The sequence below is a fragment of the Scyliorhinus torazame genome, chromosome 10, assembly GCF_047496885.1.
Source record: "Scyliorhinus torazame isolate Kashiwa2021f chromosome 10, sScyTor2.1, whole genome shotgun sequence".
Classification (NCBI taxonomy): domain Eukaryota; kingdom Metazoa; phylum Chordata; class Chondrichthyes; order Carcharhiniformes; family Scyliorhinidae; genus Scyliorhinus; species Scyliorhinus torazame.
In genome coordinates this window covers 95,441,449-95,458,790 of record NC_092716.1, presented here as the reverse complement: position 1 = coordinate 95,458,790, position 17,342 = coordinate 95,441,449, and the positions used below count along the sequence as shown (strand labels likewise).

The following is a 17,342-nucleotide window of genomic DNA, read 5'->3' as shown; positions in this document are numbered from 1 at the left end:
GAAAGTAATTGTGAGGGAAAGAGGTTGGAGGATGGGGGGAATGGTGGAAGAAATTGGAGATGAGGAAGATTGGAGGAAGGTGGGAGGAGGGGGGTAAGATGCTGGCAACACTGATGAAGTGGATAACTTATTGGGCAAAGGTGAGACAGAGTGGAATGGACAGCCATATTTTGTGAGCTCTGTTGGAAAAGGATAATGGAGGTTCCATAATAGAACGAGATGTTAAACTTAAATAATAGCGGAGGACAGAAGCCCCAGTAAGAATAGTGACCTGGAATGTACATTGTTTAAATGGACCAGTGAAATGTTCCAGAGTATTCGTACATTTGAATAGTTTGAAGGCGCAAATTATATTTCGCCAAGAGACACAGTTACTGATTGAAGGCTGGATTAGGTTACAAGTGGAATGGCTAGGGCAGATGTTCCATTCGGGATTTAATTCTAAATCAAGGGGAGCCACTGTTTTATTTAGCAAGAAGGTGTCATTTGTTCTGACCAAGGAGGTGTGAGATCTAGATGGTGAATTTATAATGGTTAGTGCAATCTTAGAAGGTGTCCCGGTAGTGCTGGTATGTATTTATTCACCAAATTGGGATGATGGAGAATTTAATAAGAGAATGGCAGCTGCCATCCTGGACTTGGACTCACACAAATTGATCATGGGTGGCGATTTTAATTGTGCAATGGAGCCTCAACTGGACCGGTCTTGTCCAAAAACATTAATCAAATCGGGAATGGGAAAGGAACTGGGGATATTTATGGACAATATGGGAGGAGTAGATCCTTGGGGATTTCAAAATCCAGGAGGGAAGGAATTTTCATACTTCTCTCATGTACGTCAGGTGTATTCCCGGATAGATTTTTTTATAGTGAATAATTCAATTCTCCCAGAAATAGTTGGAATGGAATATGGGGCGATTGTGGTCTCTGATCATGCGCCACATTTAATTATTATTATTTGATGGATATTAAGTTGAGATATTAACCTCAATACATTTCCCGCAATCCCATGTGCTTTAATTTTGCCCAATAATCTCTTATGCGGGACTTTGTCAAACGCCTTTTGAAAGTCCAAATGTACCACATCGACACATTTAAGAGGCATCTTAACAAATACATGAATAGGATGGGAATAAAGGGGTACGGTCCCCGGAAGTGTAGAAGATTTTAGTTCAGACGGGGGCATGGTAGGCTTGGAGGGCCGAAGGGCCTGTATCTTGTGCTGTACTTTTCTTTGTTCTTTGTTCTTTGACTGGCTGCTCCTTGTCAACTGTACTGGTTATATCTTCAAAGAATTCCAAAAGATTTGTCAAGCGTGATTTTCCCTTCATAAATCCATGCTGACTCTGTCTGATCCTGCCACTACTTTCTAAGTGTTCCGCTATAAAGTCCTTGATAATGGATTCAAACATTTTCCCCACTACCGATGTTAGGCTTGCTTGTCTATAATCCCCTGCTTTCTCTCCACCTCCCTTTTTGAATATCGGAGTGACGTGAGCTACCCTCCAATCTGCTGGGACAGTTCTAGAGTCTATAGAATCCCAAAGATGACCACCAATGCGTCCACTATTTCCAGAGCCACTTCCTTAAGCACTCTGGGATACAGAAAGGGAGGCAGTTGTCTAATAATATCGGACGCCTATTAAATGTTATGATGATATCGTCTAAGAATAGGATGCCGGAGGTTGTGGTGGCGATGGATGCAGAGAAAGCTTTTGATCGGGTTGAGTGGAGTTATTTGCTGGAGGTTTTGGGTAAGTTCCAATTTGGGCCAACATTCATCTCATGGGTTAGATTGTTGTATATGGCCCCACAGCTACTGTTAAGCCTAATTCAGTTAGCTCGGGGTACTTCCAACTATTTAGGGGCACGAGACAGGGCTGTCCGTTCTTCCCCACTTCTGATCACATTAGCAATAGAACCTCTGGCAATTGTTCGCAGGAATGGTCAATATTGTTCGAGGGAGTAGAGAACAGAGAGTTTCGCTATAAGCGGATGATTTATTGTTATATATATCTAACCCAATGAAATATATGGATACGATTATGAATATTGGAAACATTTGAATCTTCCCAGGCTAAAAATTGAACATAACAAAAAATGAGATAATTCCAATAAATGCCCTGGAGAGTGAAGCAGATTTAAGTACCCTTCATTCAAATTAACAAAAATAAATTCAGATACTTAGATATTCAGGGGCGTCATTCTCCGACCCCCCGCCGGGTCGGAGAATCGCCGGGGGCTGGCGTGAATCCCGCCCCCGCCGGTTGCCGAAGTCTCCGGCACCCGATATTCGGCGGGGGCGGGAATCGGGCCGCGCCGCTTGGCGGGCCCCCCCGCTGGATTCTCCGGCCCGAATGGGCCGAAGTCCCGCCGATAAATAGCCTGTCCCGCCGGCGTGGATTGAACCACCTTTTGAACGGCGGGACCTGGCGGCGTGGGCGGGCTCCGGGGTCCTGGGGGGGGGGCGTGGGGCGATCTGGCCCCGGGTGGTGCCCCCACGGTGGCCTGGCCCGCGATCGGGGCCCACCGATCCGCGGGCGGGCCTGTGCCGTGGGGGCACTCTTTCCCTTCCGCCTCTGCCATGGTCTCCACCATGCCGGAGGTGAAAGAGACTCCCTCCACTGCGCATGCGTGGGAAACTGTCAGCGGCCGCTGACGCTCCCGCGCATGCGCCGCCCGGAGATGTCATTTCCGCGCCAGCAGGCGGGGCAACAAAGGCCGTTTCCGCCAGCTGGCGGGGCGGAAATTCCTCCGGCGCCGGCCTAGCCCCTCAATGTTGGGGCTCGGCCCCCAAAGATGCAGAGCATTCCGCACCTTTGGGGCGGCGCGATGCCCGTCTGATTGGCGCCGTTTTGGGCGCCAGTCGGGGACATCGCGCCGTTTCGGGAGACTTTCGCCCCAGATGGCTCATGACTGGGTCGCAATGTATAAATGGAATCTGACAGGCCTGATGGAGGGGGTAAAAGAAGATTTAAAAAGGTGGAATACCCTTCCACTTTCATTAGCTGGGTGGGTAAAAGCGATCTAAATGAATATCCTGCCAAAACATTTATTTGTGTTTCAATCCCTCCCGATATTTCTACCTGAGGCATTTCTTCTATAAAATGGATGTAATAATTTAGGATTTTATGTGGGCTAATAAAATGCCACGAATTCAATGGCTGTTTTTACAAAGGAATCGGCGGGTGGGAGGGTTGGCACTGCCCAATCCGTTGCATTATTATTGGCTGCTAATATAGAGAAGATTCAGCATTGGTGGAAGGAGGAAGAAGCGGAATGGGTATAGGTGGAGGAAACATCGTGTAAGGGGGCTAGCCAGAAAGCTTTCGCTGCGGCCCCACGTCCATTTACCCCGGGGAAGTTTACAGACAGTCCGGTGGTGGCATCTTCCTTAAACATCTGGAGCCAATTGAGATATCATTTTGGTTTGGGAAACATGTCGGTGCAAGCCTCTATTGATGGACATCACCGATTCACCACGGCGAGATTGGATACATTTAAACGGTGGCATAAAGCAGAGTTGAGACAGTAAAAGACTTATTCTTAGAACGTCTGTTTGCGAACTTTGAAGGATTGAGGGAGAAACACAAAATACGGAGGGAGAAGTTTAAATATCTTCAGTTATGAAATTTGGGAAAAAGGAGTTGTCCTCTTTCCCTCGACTACCAGATATCAACCTCCTTGATAGATTGCTCTTGCCAGATGAGAAAATTACTAATTTTATAGACGGACACAAAAAATGCACTGAGTGAAGAAATAAAACAAAAGTGGGAGGAAGAGTTGGATATGGAATTGGAATGGGCACTATAGAGTAAAATTATGCACAGGGTCAGTGCTGCATCATCATGTGCTCGGATGAGCTTAATACAATTCAAGATAGTACATAGGGCCCATATGACACAGGAAAGAATGAGTAGATTCTTCACAGAGGTAGAATATAAATGTGAGAGGGGTAAAAGAGGAGCAGCTAACCATGTCCACATGTTCTGGTCATGTCCACAATTAGTGGGGTCTTGGGTCTCTATATTTAAAATATTAGCAAAGATTGTGGAGGTGGAAATATTACCAGGGTCTGTTGAGGCAAGATTTGGAGATTCGGAAGTACCAGGATTAATAGAGAGGGAAAGGAGCTGATGTGGTGGCCTTTGCTACATTGACCCTGCAAAGGCGCATTTTATGAATGGAAGTCAGAAGATCTGCCAAAAATATCAACATGGTTGGGGGATGTTGCGGAATTCTGTAAACTTCAGAAAACATGTTTGCCCTTCGTGGCTCAGATGGGGAATTCAAGACGAGATGGAAGTTGTTCTTGTCTCTATTTACAGATATGTTTGTTGCCAGTGGGTATAGGGAGGGGGGGCGGCGGATAGGATAGATGAGATGAGTGGGGAGGGAAAAAGGGAAAAGTTTAATGGAAATAAAAGAAAAACTCTTAAATTAGGAAAATTGCATTTTGTTTATTTTGTTATTAATTGAATGTTTGTATGTTGTTATGTATATCCTTATTCAAATAAAAATATTTTTCAAGGAAAGGACAGGTACACGGTGCAAACAGGCACTGCTCCCATCCATCCAAAAATATCCCACTTACAGCCTGAAAGACACTGGGCTGGATTCTCCGTTCTTGGGACTATGCCCCCACGCTGTCGTAAAAACTGTGGACTTACATGGCAGAAAAACTGGCGTGAAAAGGCCACATATTCATAGCCCTGCAGGGGGCTAGCAGGGATCCGGCCTAAATCTAGATACAGGCCCCGCACTTCCGGGTCGGAGGCCACGCATGCACACGGTGGCGGCCTCCAGTGGCTGCGCCGTGCCCCATGGCGGACTCAAACCCCGGAGCTGGACATTAAAAATAGACACCCCAATCGGCCGCGCGCCCTACCCTGGATACTGACCCCCTGCCCGAACATTGCCAGCCGCGTATAAGGCCACCCCTGCCCTCCGATCGGCCCGCCTCCGACCACGGCGGCCGCGGACTGAATCCGCAGCCGCCACGCAGGTTTCCCGACCGGCTGGACCACATTAGATTCACGCTGTCGGGACTTTGGCCGGTCAGGGGTGGAGAATGGCAGGGCGGACCTCCAGCAATGGTCGCAGGCAAGTGCTTTGCGGTGCGGCGTACTCCCCGTCGCTTTTCGGGGCCCGGAGAATTGGGGAACCGGCGCCGGTCCCAATTTTGTGCGCCGAAATGGATCTTCTGCCTCGGCGCCGGCTGCGATTTCGGCGTCGGGGGCGGAAAATCCAGCCCACTGAGCGGGATTTACCGACCAACTGCTGCTTGAATGAGGCAGCGGCGGTGGGCCGCCAGTGGTATTTACTGATTCTGCCATTGTCACCGGAATTTTCCGTTGACTGTACGCCTCGTCACCGGGAAATCCATGTGCCGGTGTGGGACTGGAAGTCCCGCCGGTGTGAGCAGCTTGTAAATCCCGCCCTTTAGGAAAGAAACCCATTCATGTCGTATCACTTCTCACAGTGCTGCACTAACTGACCTCCATTCCCTGACAATTCGGCTGGCAGCCCTTGATGCTGCCTATCCTTGGGGAATCGAGGTAAATCTCTCTCTCACTATTGCAGTTTGAAGCTGTAATCTTCACTTCAGTAGCATGTGGGGTTACTGGGTTACGGGGATAGGGTGGAGGTGTGGGATAAGGTACGGTGTTCTTTCTGAGGGCCCATGCAATTTCGACATTTTGTTTGTGCTGGGGATCAGGCTGGTGGGTGTCCTGCCCGTGTAAGGTGGGTGCAGGGAGCCCGAGGATCCCCCGACAGGTGCGTGGGGGCGTTGGGGGAATCCAAGGGTCACCATGGGGGAGGGGGGTTGCCGTGAGACCTCGGCACTATTTAAAAATGCCCATCTCTTCCTGCAGGGAAAAACAGAGTGCCGTGAGATCCCGTGGTTATTCCTGGTGCTACAAGCACTGGGAACGACCCCACTAATCCCGCACAGAGCAGACTCTGGGCACGATTCTCCACTCCCACGCCGGTTGGGAGAATTGCCTGGGCCGCCAAAATTTCCCGCGACGCCGGTCCGACGCCCTCCCGCGATTCTCCTAAGCGGCGGGAACGGCCCGGTCGAGTTTCGCGGGCCGGAGGCCGGAGAATCGCCCGAGACACCCAAAACGGTGATTCTCCGGCACCCCTGCTATTCTCAGGCCCGGATGGGCCGAAGTCCCGACGGCGTGACCCCAGTTCACGCCGTCGCCGTTCACACCTGCTTTTTAAAGTGGTCAGCCAGTCGTGCTGGCTGGCGCTGAGCAGGGAGGAGGTGAGCGGACTGTAGCGCAGCGCCCGGAGACCGGGTTGGCTTACCTGAGAAGGCTGCGGCCAAAGGGGGGGAGCGAGGGAGAGTGTGCAGGTGGGAGGGGGCGAGGGAGAGTGTGCAGGTGGGAGGGGGGGCGAGGGAGAGTGTGCAGGTGGGAGGGGGGGGCGAGGGAGAGTGTGCAGGTGGGAGGGGGGGCGAGGGAGAGTGTGCAGGTGGGAGGGGGGGCGAGGGAGAGTGTGCAGGTGGAGGGGCGTGAGGGAGAGTGTGCAGGTGGGAGGGGGGGCGAGGGAGAGTGTGCAGGTGGGAGGGGGGGCGAGGGAGAGTGTGCAGGTGGGAGGGGGGGGCGAGGGAGAGTGTGCAGGTGGGAGGGGGGGCGAGGGAGAGTGTGCAGGTGGGAGGGTGGGCGAGGGAGAGTGTGCAGGTGGGAGGGGGGGGCGAGGGAGAGTGTGCAGGTGGGAGGGGGGGCGAGGGAGAGTGTGCAGGTGGGAGGGGGGGCGAGGGAGAGTGTGCAGGTGGGAGGGGGGGGCGAGGGAGAGTGTGCAGGTGGAGGGGCGTGAGGGAGAGTGTGCAGGTGGGAGGGGGGGCGAGGGAGAGTGTGCAGGTGGGAGGGGGGGGCGAGGGAGAGTGTTCAGGTGGGAGGGGGGGCGAGGGAGAGTGTGCAGGTGGGAGGGGGAGCGAGGGAGAGTGTGCAGGTGGGAGGGGGGTGCGGGAGAGTGTTCAGGTGGGAGGGGGGGTGAGGGAGAGCGTGCAGGTGGGGGGGGGGTGCGGGAGAGTGTACAGGTGGGAGGGGAGGGCGAGGGAGAGTGTGCAGGTGGGGGGGGGTGGGAGAGTGTGCAGGTGGGGGGGTGGGTGAGGGAGCGGAGTGCGGGTGGGAGGGGGGGGGCGGGAGAGTGTGCAGGTGGGGGGGGGTGAGGGAGCGGAGTGCAGGTGGGAGGGGGGTGGGAGAGTGTGCAGGTGGGGGGGGGCGAGGGAGAGTGTGCAGGTGGGGGGGGCGAGGGAGCGGAGTGCAGGTGGGAGGGGGGAGCGGGAGAGTGTGCAGGTGGGAGGGGGGGCGGGAGAGTGTGCAGGTGGGGGGGGGCGGGAGAGTGTGCAGGTGGGGGGGTGAGGGAGAGTGTGGATGGTATCGTCCATCCGCGGATGCCACATGTCAGCCGCCCTGATATGGCAGGACGGTGATGAGGACACGGCCGCAGGGTGCGTGTGGCTGATGGGCACAGGCGAGTGGCACACTGGTGAGCAGTACGGTGTGAACTGACCGTTGGACGCAGACAGTGACCAGGTGTTAGGCTGGCTGCGTGTCTGCAGCGCGACCAGGCCACCGGGGCACACAGGGATCCTATGCAGCCCGGCTGACGAGGTGTGGAAGAACCTCCGTGTAACATATCGTTTCTCTGCCCCCCACCACCCTCCTGCGGGTCACCATGTATGCCAACCAGACAGCGATGTTCACTGCCGTGGTTGGAGCCGCAGTTCTGGAGTTTGCCATCCGGCAGCGTAGAGTCGGACGGCCCACAGTGGCTGCAGATGCAGCGGTCGCCGGTGCAGCAGAGGGGATGGCCGCGGAGTGGCCCGTCGTCACCGCGCAGGCCGCAAGCGCTCAGGACCCCAATGTTAAGGGGGATGCCGAGGGGAACATTGACCCCCGACGGTGAGGAATGCAGAGGATGTGCTTGGGGGGAGCAGGAGGAGGAGGAGGAGCAGGTGGGACAGGAGGATCCACTGATGGTGGTGCCAGGGTGCCACTGGCGTCCAGCAAGGCCGAGGGTGTACCGTGACAGAATGTCGTTCGAGGCCCGACCGGACATCACATGCAGGAGGAGATTACGGTTCAGCAGGGAAACGGTCGCACATATATGCCAGCTCGTGGCGCACCTCGCACCATGTGGAATGGGAGGAGGACACGCGATACCAGTCTCCGTCAAGGTGACGGTGACACTAAACCTCTATGTGACCAGTTCCTTCCAGGCGCCGAGCGGGGACCTATCCGGGATATCACAGGCATCGGTCCACAGGTGCATCAGGGCCGTCGCCTTGTACGCCATCGCGGACAGGTACATTCAATTCCCCGAGGACAGAGCACAGCAGGAAGCACGGGCACGTGGATTCGCCAAGGTGGCCGGGATACCGATGGTCCGGGGTGTCATCGATGGTGTGCACGTCCCCATGCGCCCACCTGCAGACAGCACGGACGTGTTCATGAACAGGAAGGGCGCGTACTCCATGAACATTCATGTGGTGTGCGACGCCCACATGAAGATCATGCACGTGTGTGCAAAGTACCCCGGCAGTGTGCATGACGCCTACATTCTGGCACAGTCGTTCATCCCCGCAATGTTCGATGGATGCCCTCCCCCCGGCTGAGGGGCTGGTTGCTGGGCGACAAGGGCTATCCATTGAGGTCATGGCTGCTGACGCCAATACGGAGGCCTCACACCAACGCGGAGAGCCAAGACAACGAGGCCCATGCAGCAACCAGGGGTGTGGTGGAGCGGTGCTTCGGGCTGCTGAAGATGTGATTCAGATGCCTGGACCGCTCCGCAGGGGCCCTGCAGTACCGGCCCGACAGGGTCGGTCGCAGAGTTGTGGTCTGCTGTGCGCTGCACAACATTGCCATGCAGAGGGGAGATGACCTGGTGGAGGAGCCGGAGGGAGGACCCGACGGCACAGGAGCCAACGCAAACGAGGGGGATGGGGAAGAGGAGGATGCGGAGGATGAGGATGATGAGGTGCATCAGGGTGGGGGGAGGGGCGCAGGACGCAGACACTACCCGGCAGCTCGTTACGCCCAGGAGGCTGCGCGACGGCACCGCCGGGGACAGCGGGCACGCGATGCGTTGGTGGCCGCACGGTTCATGCACTGTGGGGGTGGGATTCGCTGAACACTGCCACTTGCACCGTCACTCCTGTACACGGGCACCACACTGCACCCGCACCCCCGCACCGCGTTCACGGCAACAATTCCACATCACCTTACCACTGCGGCACTAAGGGATTGCACAACATTGATGATTATGTAAGCGGGTGTGATCAGTGCCATGTTGAATGATGACAGCCCGCTCTGCGATGAGCTGTGTGCTCAGATTCGCCAGCCAAGGTCTGACTCATGGCTATAGCTGAACCATGCACTCCGGTGGTCACAGCCTTCGTGATGGATATTTCACCACATGCCCGTGGGATGGCTGGCGTCGGTGTACCGAGGACAACGGTGTCCGATTATGGGGGGGGCGGGGGGGGAAAGGGTCAGCACATCCGGAACAGACCTCGAACGGGTCGTATACCACAACGCCAATCGGGCACCCCCCCGAGCCCCCTGGCACCGGACATAGCACACAGTCTTACAAGTCAAATTTAACAGTGAGTTTATTCGTGTGGTGAACATAGGTGCCCTACCCCCTACAACTAAACTGTGCCCTGCACCCGTGCCAACTTCTTACGTGCCTAACGACTTTGCCTTACGGCCCGACCACTACAGATGGTACAGTAGGAGTGGAGGTGGACTGCTGTGAATCACGCCCTTCGACATGGCTCCCCTGGGGCGGCCCGGCTTCGATGGGCCAGGCTGCTCTGCGGGCGTGCTGGATGTCATGGTGCCACCCTGACCTGCCCGCTCCCCACCAGATGCGCCAGGGACAGAACGGGGGGAGGCCGAGGGTACCGGGACATCCCTTGGTGGAGCTACCGGGACGGGCCCCAGAACCTCCTCCTCCCTCGGGGAGCCCGGTGGCCCCCGGGCCTCACTGTGGGACGGAGATGCGCTCCGTGACATGCCCCGTCGCACCCCCGTCACCTGGCGCTGCCAGTCCTGGAGGCCTGCAGCGGGATCGACCACGGTCCGAATGTTCGCCGAGACGGGGCCCAGGGAGTGCCACATTCCTGCCAAGGTCTGTGCGATCCCGACCTGTGAGTGCGCGACGCCATCCATCACGTGCGCCAGGCGGTCAATGCTCTCCGCGACTGACTGCTGGGACTGAGCCATCGCTTGCTGGGACCGGGCCATGGCATGGTGAGACTCAGCCAGGGCCCGGAGAGCGGCAGCAATGTCGTGTTGGCTCTGGCGCATGGCTACCTGTGAGAGGGCAGCCCGCTCCTGGGCCATGGATGACGCGTGCACGTGAAGCCCAACGCCTTGCAGAACCTGACCAATGGCCAAAACCCCTTCACCCATTGCCTCCACCACGGACGCCACCCGTGCGGTGTCGGCCTGGGTGGCTGCGATGAGCGGCACCACTCCCTGCTCCTGGACGCAGATAGACTCCTCCAGCTGTGTGTGCAGGTCCTGGAAGATGGCCCTCATCCCGTTACTCAGTCCCTGGGTGTCCATAGGCATCGGTTGTCCTGGTGGGTCAAGTACATCCAGGAACCCGGGAACCGTCTGGGCGGCAGATGTTTGCTGGGCCTGGGCTGCCCTCCGACCGTCCAGCCCCTCGGCTGCTCCAAACTCCACCTGCCGTCCCGGCTCGGCTGTGGGGTGCGCACCAGACTGTGACCCGGGAGGCTCATCACTTATCTGCCCAACCGAGGTGAGTGTCTCTGCGATGGTGAACGGTGTGGGAGACAGCAGTGCCGCAAGCTCGAGGTCATCATCCGTCAAGAAGTCTGGTGTGGACTGGTCCCCCTCATGGCCCGGCGCAAGCTCCATGAGGGCCATGTCGTCTTGACCTCCAGTTCGATCCAGCGGGTATGTGGCCGTGATGTGGGCTTCGGCATTACTGTCCACCCTGTGCCCCTGACTAATGTCTGTCCCGGACGTCTCAGCGTCCCGGTCCTGTGTCCCAGACTGTGAGGTCTGCCCTCCTGTCCGAACAACTGCCAACATCTGGTGTGCGTCCCTGGGTGCCGTTGCGGTGGGTGGCGTTGCGCTGCTTCCTGGGCGAGACGTCCCTGAAGGTTCGGCCGATGGCCCTGGGGAACATAAAAGATTCGCCGTTCGCTAGACACGGTGGCCCGGGTGTCTGGTGGTGGTGGGTGCACAGTGTGAGGAGGGATGGGATCTGGGGTGCAGTGGCCAGAGTGTGAGGGGGGATGGGATCTGGGGTGCAGTGGCCAGAGTGTGAGGGGGGATGGGATCTGGGGTGCAGTGGCCAGAGTGTGAGGGGGGATGGGATCTGGGGTGCAGTGGCCAGAGTGTGAGGGGGGATGGGATCTGGGGTGCAGTGGCCAGAGTGTGAGGGGGGATGGGATCTGGGGTGCAGTGGCCAGAGTGTGAGGGGGGATGAGATCTGGGGTGCAGTGGCCAGAGTGTGAGGGGGGATGGGATCTGGGGTGCAGTGGCCAGAGTGTGAGGGGGGATGGGATCTGGGGTGCAGTGGCCAGAGTGTGAGGGGGGATGAGATCTGGGGTGCAGTGGCCAGAGTGTGAGGGGGGATGGGATCTGGGGTGCAGTGGCCAGAGTGTGAGGGGGGATGAGATCTGGGGTGCAGTGGCCAGAGTGTGAGGGGGGATGGGATCTGGGGTGCAGTGGCCAGAGTGTGAGGGGGGATGGGATCTGGGGTGCAGTGGCCAGAGTGTGAGGGGGGATGGGATCTGGGGTGCAGTGGCCAGAGTGTGAGGGGGGATGAGATCTGGGGTGCAGTGGCCAGAGTGTGAGGGGGGATGGGATCTGGGGTGCAGTGGCCAGAGTGTGAGGGGGGATGAGATCTGGGGTGCAGTGGCCAGAGTGTGAGGGGGGATGGGATCTGGGGTGCAGTGGCCAGAGTGTGAGGGGGGCGATGACGGGTTGGGGGGTGGAGGACATGCAGGGTTCTCTCACTTGCTTCTGCGCCTCCGACCTGGCATGGCGCGCCCTCCCGGGTGGCGGATCCCCCAGCGAGGTCCAGGGCCCTCTGCTCGTGAACAGTTAGGGGGTGCAGGACCGGAGAACCCCCTCCGGTTCTCTTGCGCTCCCGCTGGTTATGCGCTGTCTTATCCTGGGGGGGGGGGGGGTCGGATAAAGCATCACCATTCGGCGGGTATCATCAGGGCATGCAGATATTGACAACATTGTTGCTGGTTCAGGAGACAGCACGCCATGGGTTCGCTCCAGGGGGGTCCCGGGGCTCATGTGGGTCGAGTAGATAGTTGGGCACCGTGACCCCCCCCAAACCCCCCTGACCCCCCCAAGTCCCCTGACCCCCCCAACATCGCCCCTGATGCCACAGTCCCCCCCCAACACTCCCAACGCCCCCCCAACCCCCTGTGACCCCCCAAACCCCCTGGCCCCCCCAACATCGCCCCTGATGCCCCAGTCCCCCCCAACACTCCCAACACCCCCACCAACCCCCCGTGACCGCCCAAACCCCCTGACCCCCCCCCCAACATCGCCCCTGATGCCCCAGTCCCCCCCAACGCCCCCCCAACCCCCCATGACCCCCCAAACCCCCTGACCCCCCCAACATCGCCCCTGATGCCCCAGTCCCCCCCAACACTCCCAACGCCCCCCCAAACCCCCGTGACCCCCCCAAACCCCCGTGACCCCCCCAGCATCGCCCTGATTCCCCAGTCCACCCCAACACTCCCAACGCCCCCCCCCAACCCCCCGTGATCCCCCCAAACCCCCTGACCCCCCCCAACATCGCCCCTGATGCCCCAGTCCCCCCCAACACTCCCAACGCCCCCCCCAACCCCACTTCCCCCCCCCCCCACCCCCGGCACGGGGGTGGGGGGGGGGAGCCCGGGGGCACCCTCATGGCACTTACCCTGGCAGCCCGGGTGAGGTCGTGCAGCTTCTTGCGGCACTGCTCCCCGTCCGGGGGGTCTGCCCCACAGCACTGACTGCAGTGCCCACCTCCCGCCAGCCGCGCCTCACCGCGCTGGATGGCTGGCGATGCCCACGTCTTGGGCAGAGGGTGTCCCTTCTCCGCTCCACCTCATCCACCAGGGTGTCCAGGTCCGTATCCCGGAACCTCGGTGCGGCTCTTCGGGGCTCAGCCATCTCCTCAGTTCTCCTCCGGGTCCTCTATGCGCGGTTCGCGCAATTTATGACGCAGCGGTGTGTCATTCGGGCGTCGCACGGTGACGACGCGACCTTCGCGGAACGCCCCCCCGAGGTTCTCGCCGCCCCGATCCTAGCCCTTTTTCGGGCCCTGAATCGGTCGGGATCGGGGCCGTTCCGCGCCGTCGTGAACCACGACGGCGTTCACGACGGCGTGGCCACTTCGGCGTGGGAGTGGAGAATCGCACCCTCTATTTTTTAGGTAGATCACGCCCTTTGTTTCGTTGTACTGGAAATCTTCTTCGTATTTCCTCGAGCCACCACATTCCCCATTTCAGTAACGTGAATCCATCAAGTTCCATGAAGCACTGTCCACTTGTTGTGGTATTAATGTAAACACAGAAGCACTGATTTCACAGCTAGAACAACATTTCCTCCCTAATTCTCTACTTTACCCTGTTAATCAGACTGATGAAAAATGTCTAATTGTTTAAACATCCACAGCTGATTAAACTGTTTTATTGCTGATGAATCTAATATAAGATTTATCTTCTCCATTTTAGCCAGTGTGCGACTTCCGGGCTTCTCGTCAAGGTAAATAAAGAATTTGATAAAATGCTGATATCATTCAGTATTGGAATGTGTAAATGTGATAATGATTCTTATAATTAGCAATTCTCCATTACAGGCACATTTGATAAGAACGGATGTCGCAAAACCTATCAGAATGGAATCATCACCTGCAGCTGTAACCGTTTGGGTTTTTTCTTTACTCTAACACTGGAATCAAAGGTAAGAATAATGTTTATCTTTATAGTTTAAATAAACGATCCTGAGAAATCGGACTGTTTCCTATTCTCACCACAGTCCAGTCAGGCTCTGCCCAGATTTTCAAGATTCTCCTGCAAAGTATTTTGTCAATCTGCTGCCCCAATTTCTGGAAAGTTGACATCATTGTCACGGGGCTGACCCGGCCTCTAAAGAAATCCACAGAAATGTCAGACTGGATTATCCTTCAATTAAATGTCAATTTTCAATGGGTAGCGCTGGAAATAACATAGAACATACAGTGCAGAAGGAGGCCATTCGACCCATCGAGTCTGCACCGACCTACTTAACTCACTTCCACCCTATATCCATAACCCAATAACCCTTTCTAAACTTTTTGGTCTCGAAGGGCGATTTATCATGGTCAATCCACCTAACCTGCACGTCTTTGGACTGTGGGAGGAAATCGGAGAACCCGGAGGTGTGGGGGAGGTGGTGGGGGGGAGGTTGGGTGGGGGTGGTGGTGTGGTGTGGGGGAGGTGGGGTGGGGGAGGTGGGGGGGGTGTAGGGGAGGTGGGGTGGTGTTGGGGGCATCGGGGTGATGTGTGGGAGGTGGTGTGGGGGGTGGTGGGGTAGTGTGCGGGTGGTGGGGTGGGGTGGAGTGGGGGAGGTGGGGTGGTGTGGGGGAGGTGGTGTGGGGAGGTGGGGTGGTGTGGGGGAGGTGGGGTGGTGTGGGGGAGGTGGGGTGGTTTGGGGAGGTGGGGTGGTTTGGGGAGGTGGGGTGGTTTGGGGAGGTGGGGTGGGGTGGGGGAGGTGGGGTGGGGGAGGTGGGGTGGTGTATGGGAGGTGGGGTGGTGTGGGGGGCATCGGGTGATGCGTGGGAGGTGGTGTGGGGGTGGTGGGGTAGTGTGGGGGAGGTGGGGTGGGGTGGAGTGGGGGAGGTGGGGTGGTGTGGGGGAGGTGGGGTGGTGTGGGGGAGGTGGGGTGGTGTGGGGGAGGTGGGGTGGTTTGGGGAGGTGGGGTGGTTTGGGGAGGTGGGGTGGTGTGGGGGAGGTGGGGTGGGGTGGGGGAGGTGGGGTGGTGTGGGGGAGGTGGGGTGGGGTGGGGGAGGTGGGGTGGTGTGGGGGAGGTGGGGTTGGGTGGGGGAGGTGGGGTGGGGGAGGTGGGGTGGGGTGGGGGAAGTTGGGTGGGGTGGGGAGGTGGGGTGGTGTGGGGTGGTGGAGGTGGTGTGGGGTAGGTGGTGTGGTGGAGGTAAGGTGGTGTGGGGGGGGTGGTGTGGTGCGGGGGAGGTGGTGTGGGGAGGTGGGGTGCTGTTGGGGCAGTGGGGTGGGGTGGGGTGGGGGAGGTGGGGTGGGGTGAGGAGGTGGGGTGGGGGAGGTGGGGTGCTTTGGGGAGGTGGTGTGGGGGAGGTGGGGTAGGGGAGGTGGGGTGGTGTGTGGGAGGTGGCTTTGTGCACGTGGGGTGGTGTAGGGAAGGTGGGGTGGTGTGGGGGGTTGGGGTGGTGTGGGGAGGTGGGGTGGGGAGGTGGGGTGGTGTAGGGGAGGTGGGGTGGTGTGGGGGACGTCGGGTGATGCGTGGGAGGTGGTGTGGGGGCGGTGGGGTAGTGTGGGGGAGGTGGGGTGGGGTAGGTGGAGTGGTGGGGGGGAGGTGGGGTGGTTTGGGGAGGTGGGGTGGTGTGGGGGAGGTGGGGTGGGGGAGGTGGTGTGGTGTGGGGGAGGTGGTGTGGGGAGGTGGGGTGGGGGAGGTGAGGTTGGGTGGGGGAGGTGGGGTGGTGTGGGGGAAGTTGGGTGGTGTGGGGGAGGTGGTGTGGTGGAGGTGGTGTGGGGGAGGTGGGGTGGTGGAGGTGGGGTGGTGTGGGGGTGGTGGTGTGGTGCGGGGGAGGTGGGGTGGTGTGGGGGAGGTGGTGTGGGGGAGGTGGGGTGGTGTGGGGGAGGTGGGGTGGGGTGGGGTGGGGGAGGTGGAGTGCTTTGGGGGAGGTGGGGTGGTGTGGGTGAGGTGGGGTGGGGGAGGTGGGGTGGTGTGGGGGAGGTGGTGTGGGGGGGTAGGGTGGGGGAGGTGGGGGTGGGGTGGGGAGGTGGGGTTGGGTGGGGGAGGGGAGGTGGGGTTGGGTGGGGGAGGGGAGGTGGGGTTGGGTGGGGGAGGAGGGGTGGGGTTGGGTGGGGAGGTGGGTTGGTGTGGGGGAAGTTGGGTGGGAAGGTGGGGTGGGGTGGTGTTGGGGCAGTGGGGTGGGTTGGGGAGGTGGGGTGGTGTGGGGGAGGTGGGGTGGATGGGGGGAGGTGGTGTCGTGGAGTGGTGGAGGTGGAGGTGGAGGTGGGGTCGGGGAGGTGGGGTGGTGTGGGGGACGTGGGTGGTGTGGGAGGTGGGGTGGTATTGGGGCAGTGGGGTGGTGTGGAGAGGTGGGGTGGTGTGGAGAGGTGGGGTGGTGTGGAGAGGTGGTGTGGTGTGGAGAGGTGGGGTGGTGTGGGGAATGTTGGGTGGGGGAGGTGGGGTGCTTTGGGGGAGGTGGGGTGGGGTGGGGTGGTGTGGGGAGGTGGTGTGGGGGAGGTGGGGTGGTGTGGGGGAGGTGGTGTGGGGAGGTGGGGTGGGGTGGGGTGGGGGAGGTGGGGTGGTATGGGGGTGGTGGTGTTGTGTGGGGTGGGGTGGGGGAGATGGGGTGGGGTGGGGTAGGTGGGGAGGGTGGGGTGGTGTGGGGGAGATGGGGTGGGGTGGGGTAGGTGGGGGGGTGTGGTGTGGTGTGGGGGTGGTGTGGTGGTGTGGGGAGGTGGGATGGTGTAGGGGAGGTTGGATGGTGTGGGGAGGTGGCTTAGGGCACGTGGGGTGGTGTAATGGACATGGTGTGGTGTGGGGGAGGTGGGGTGGTTTAGGGGAGGTGTGGGGGAGTGGGGTGGGGTGGGGGAGGTGTGGGGGTGTGAGAGGTGGGGTGGTGTGGTGGAGGTGTGTGGAGGAGGTGGGGTTGAGGAGGTGGTGTAGTGTGGTGAAGGTGGGGTGGGTGAAGTGGTGTAGTGTGGGGGAGGTGGTTTAGGCGAGATGGGGTGGGGAGGTGGGGTGGGGTGGGGGAGTTGGGGGTGGGGGAGTTGGGGTGGTGTGGGGGGAGTTGGGGTGGTGTGGGAAAGGTGGCGTGGTGTGGTGAAGGTGGTGTGGGGGAGGTGGGGTGGAGGAGGTGGGGTGGTGTGGGGAAGGTGGGGTGGAGGAGGTGGGGTGGTGTGGGGAAGATGGGGTGGGGGAGGTGGGGTGGAGGAGATGGGGTGGTGTGGGGAAGATGGGGTGGGTGAGGTGGTGTAGTGCGGGGGAGGTGGTGTGGGGGAGGTGGTGTGGGGGTGGTGGTGTGGGGGTGGGGTGGTGGTGTGGGGGGGGGGTGGTGTGGGGAGGGGGGTGGTGTGGGGGGGGTGGTGT

The 17,342-nt window shown here is 59.2% G+C and overlaps 1 protein-coding gene across 1 annotated transcript in view; it reads left to right on the top strand.

Moving 5' to 3' along the window:
- The first annotated feature begins 617 nt into the window (after positions 1 to 617).
- The window catches only part of LOC140430234 (uncharacterized), a 172,431-nt gene continuing 155,706 nt past the window's right edge, over positions 618 to 17,342 (top strand). The window contains exons 1-3 of the mRNA XM_072517663.1: positions 618 to 833; positions 13,745 to 13,775; positions 13,870 to 13,973. Of these exons, the coding sequence (XP_072373764.1) occupies positions 618 to 833; positions 13,745 to 13,775; positions 13,870 to 13,973 (351 nt within the window). The remainder of the gene's footprint in view (positions 834 to 13,744; positions 13,776 to 13,869; positions 13,974 to 17,342) is intronic.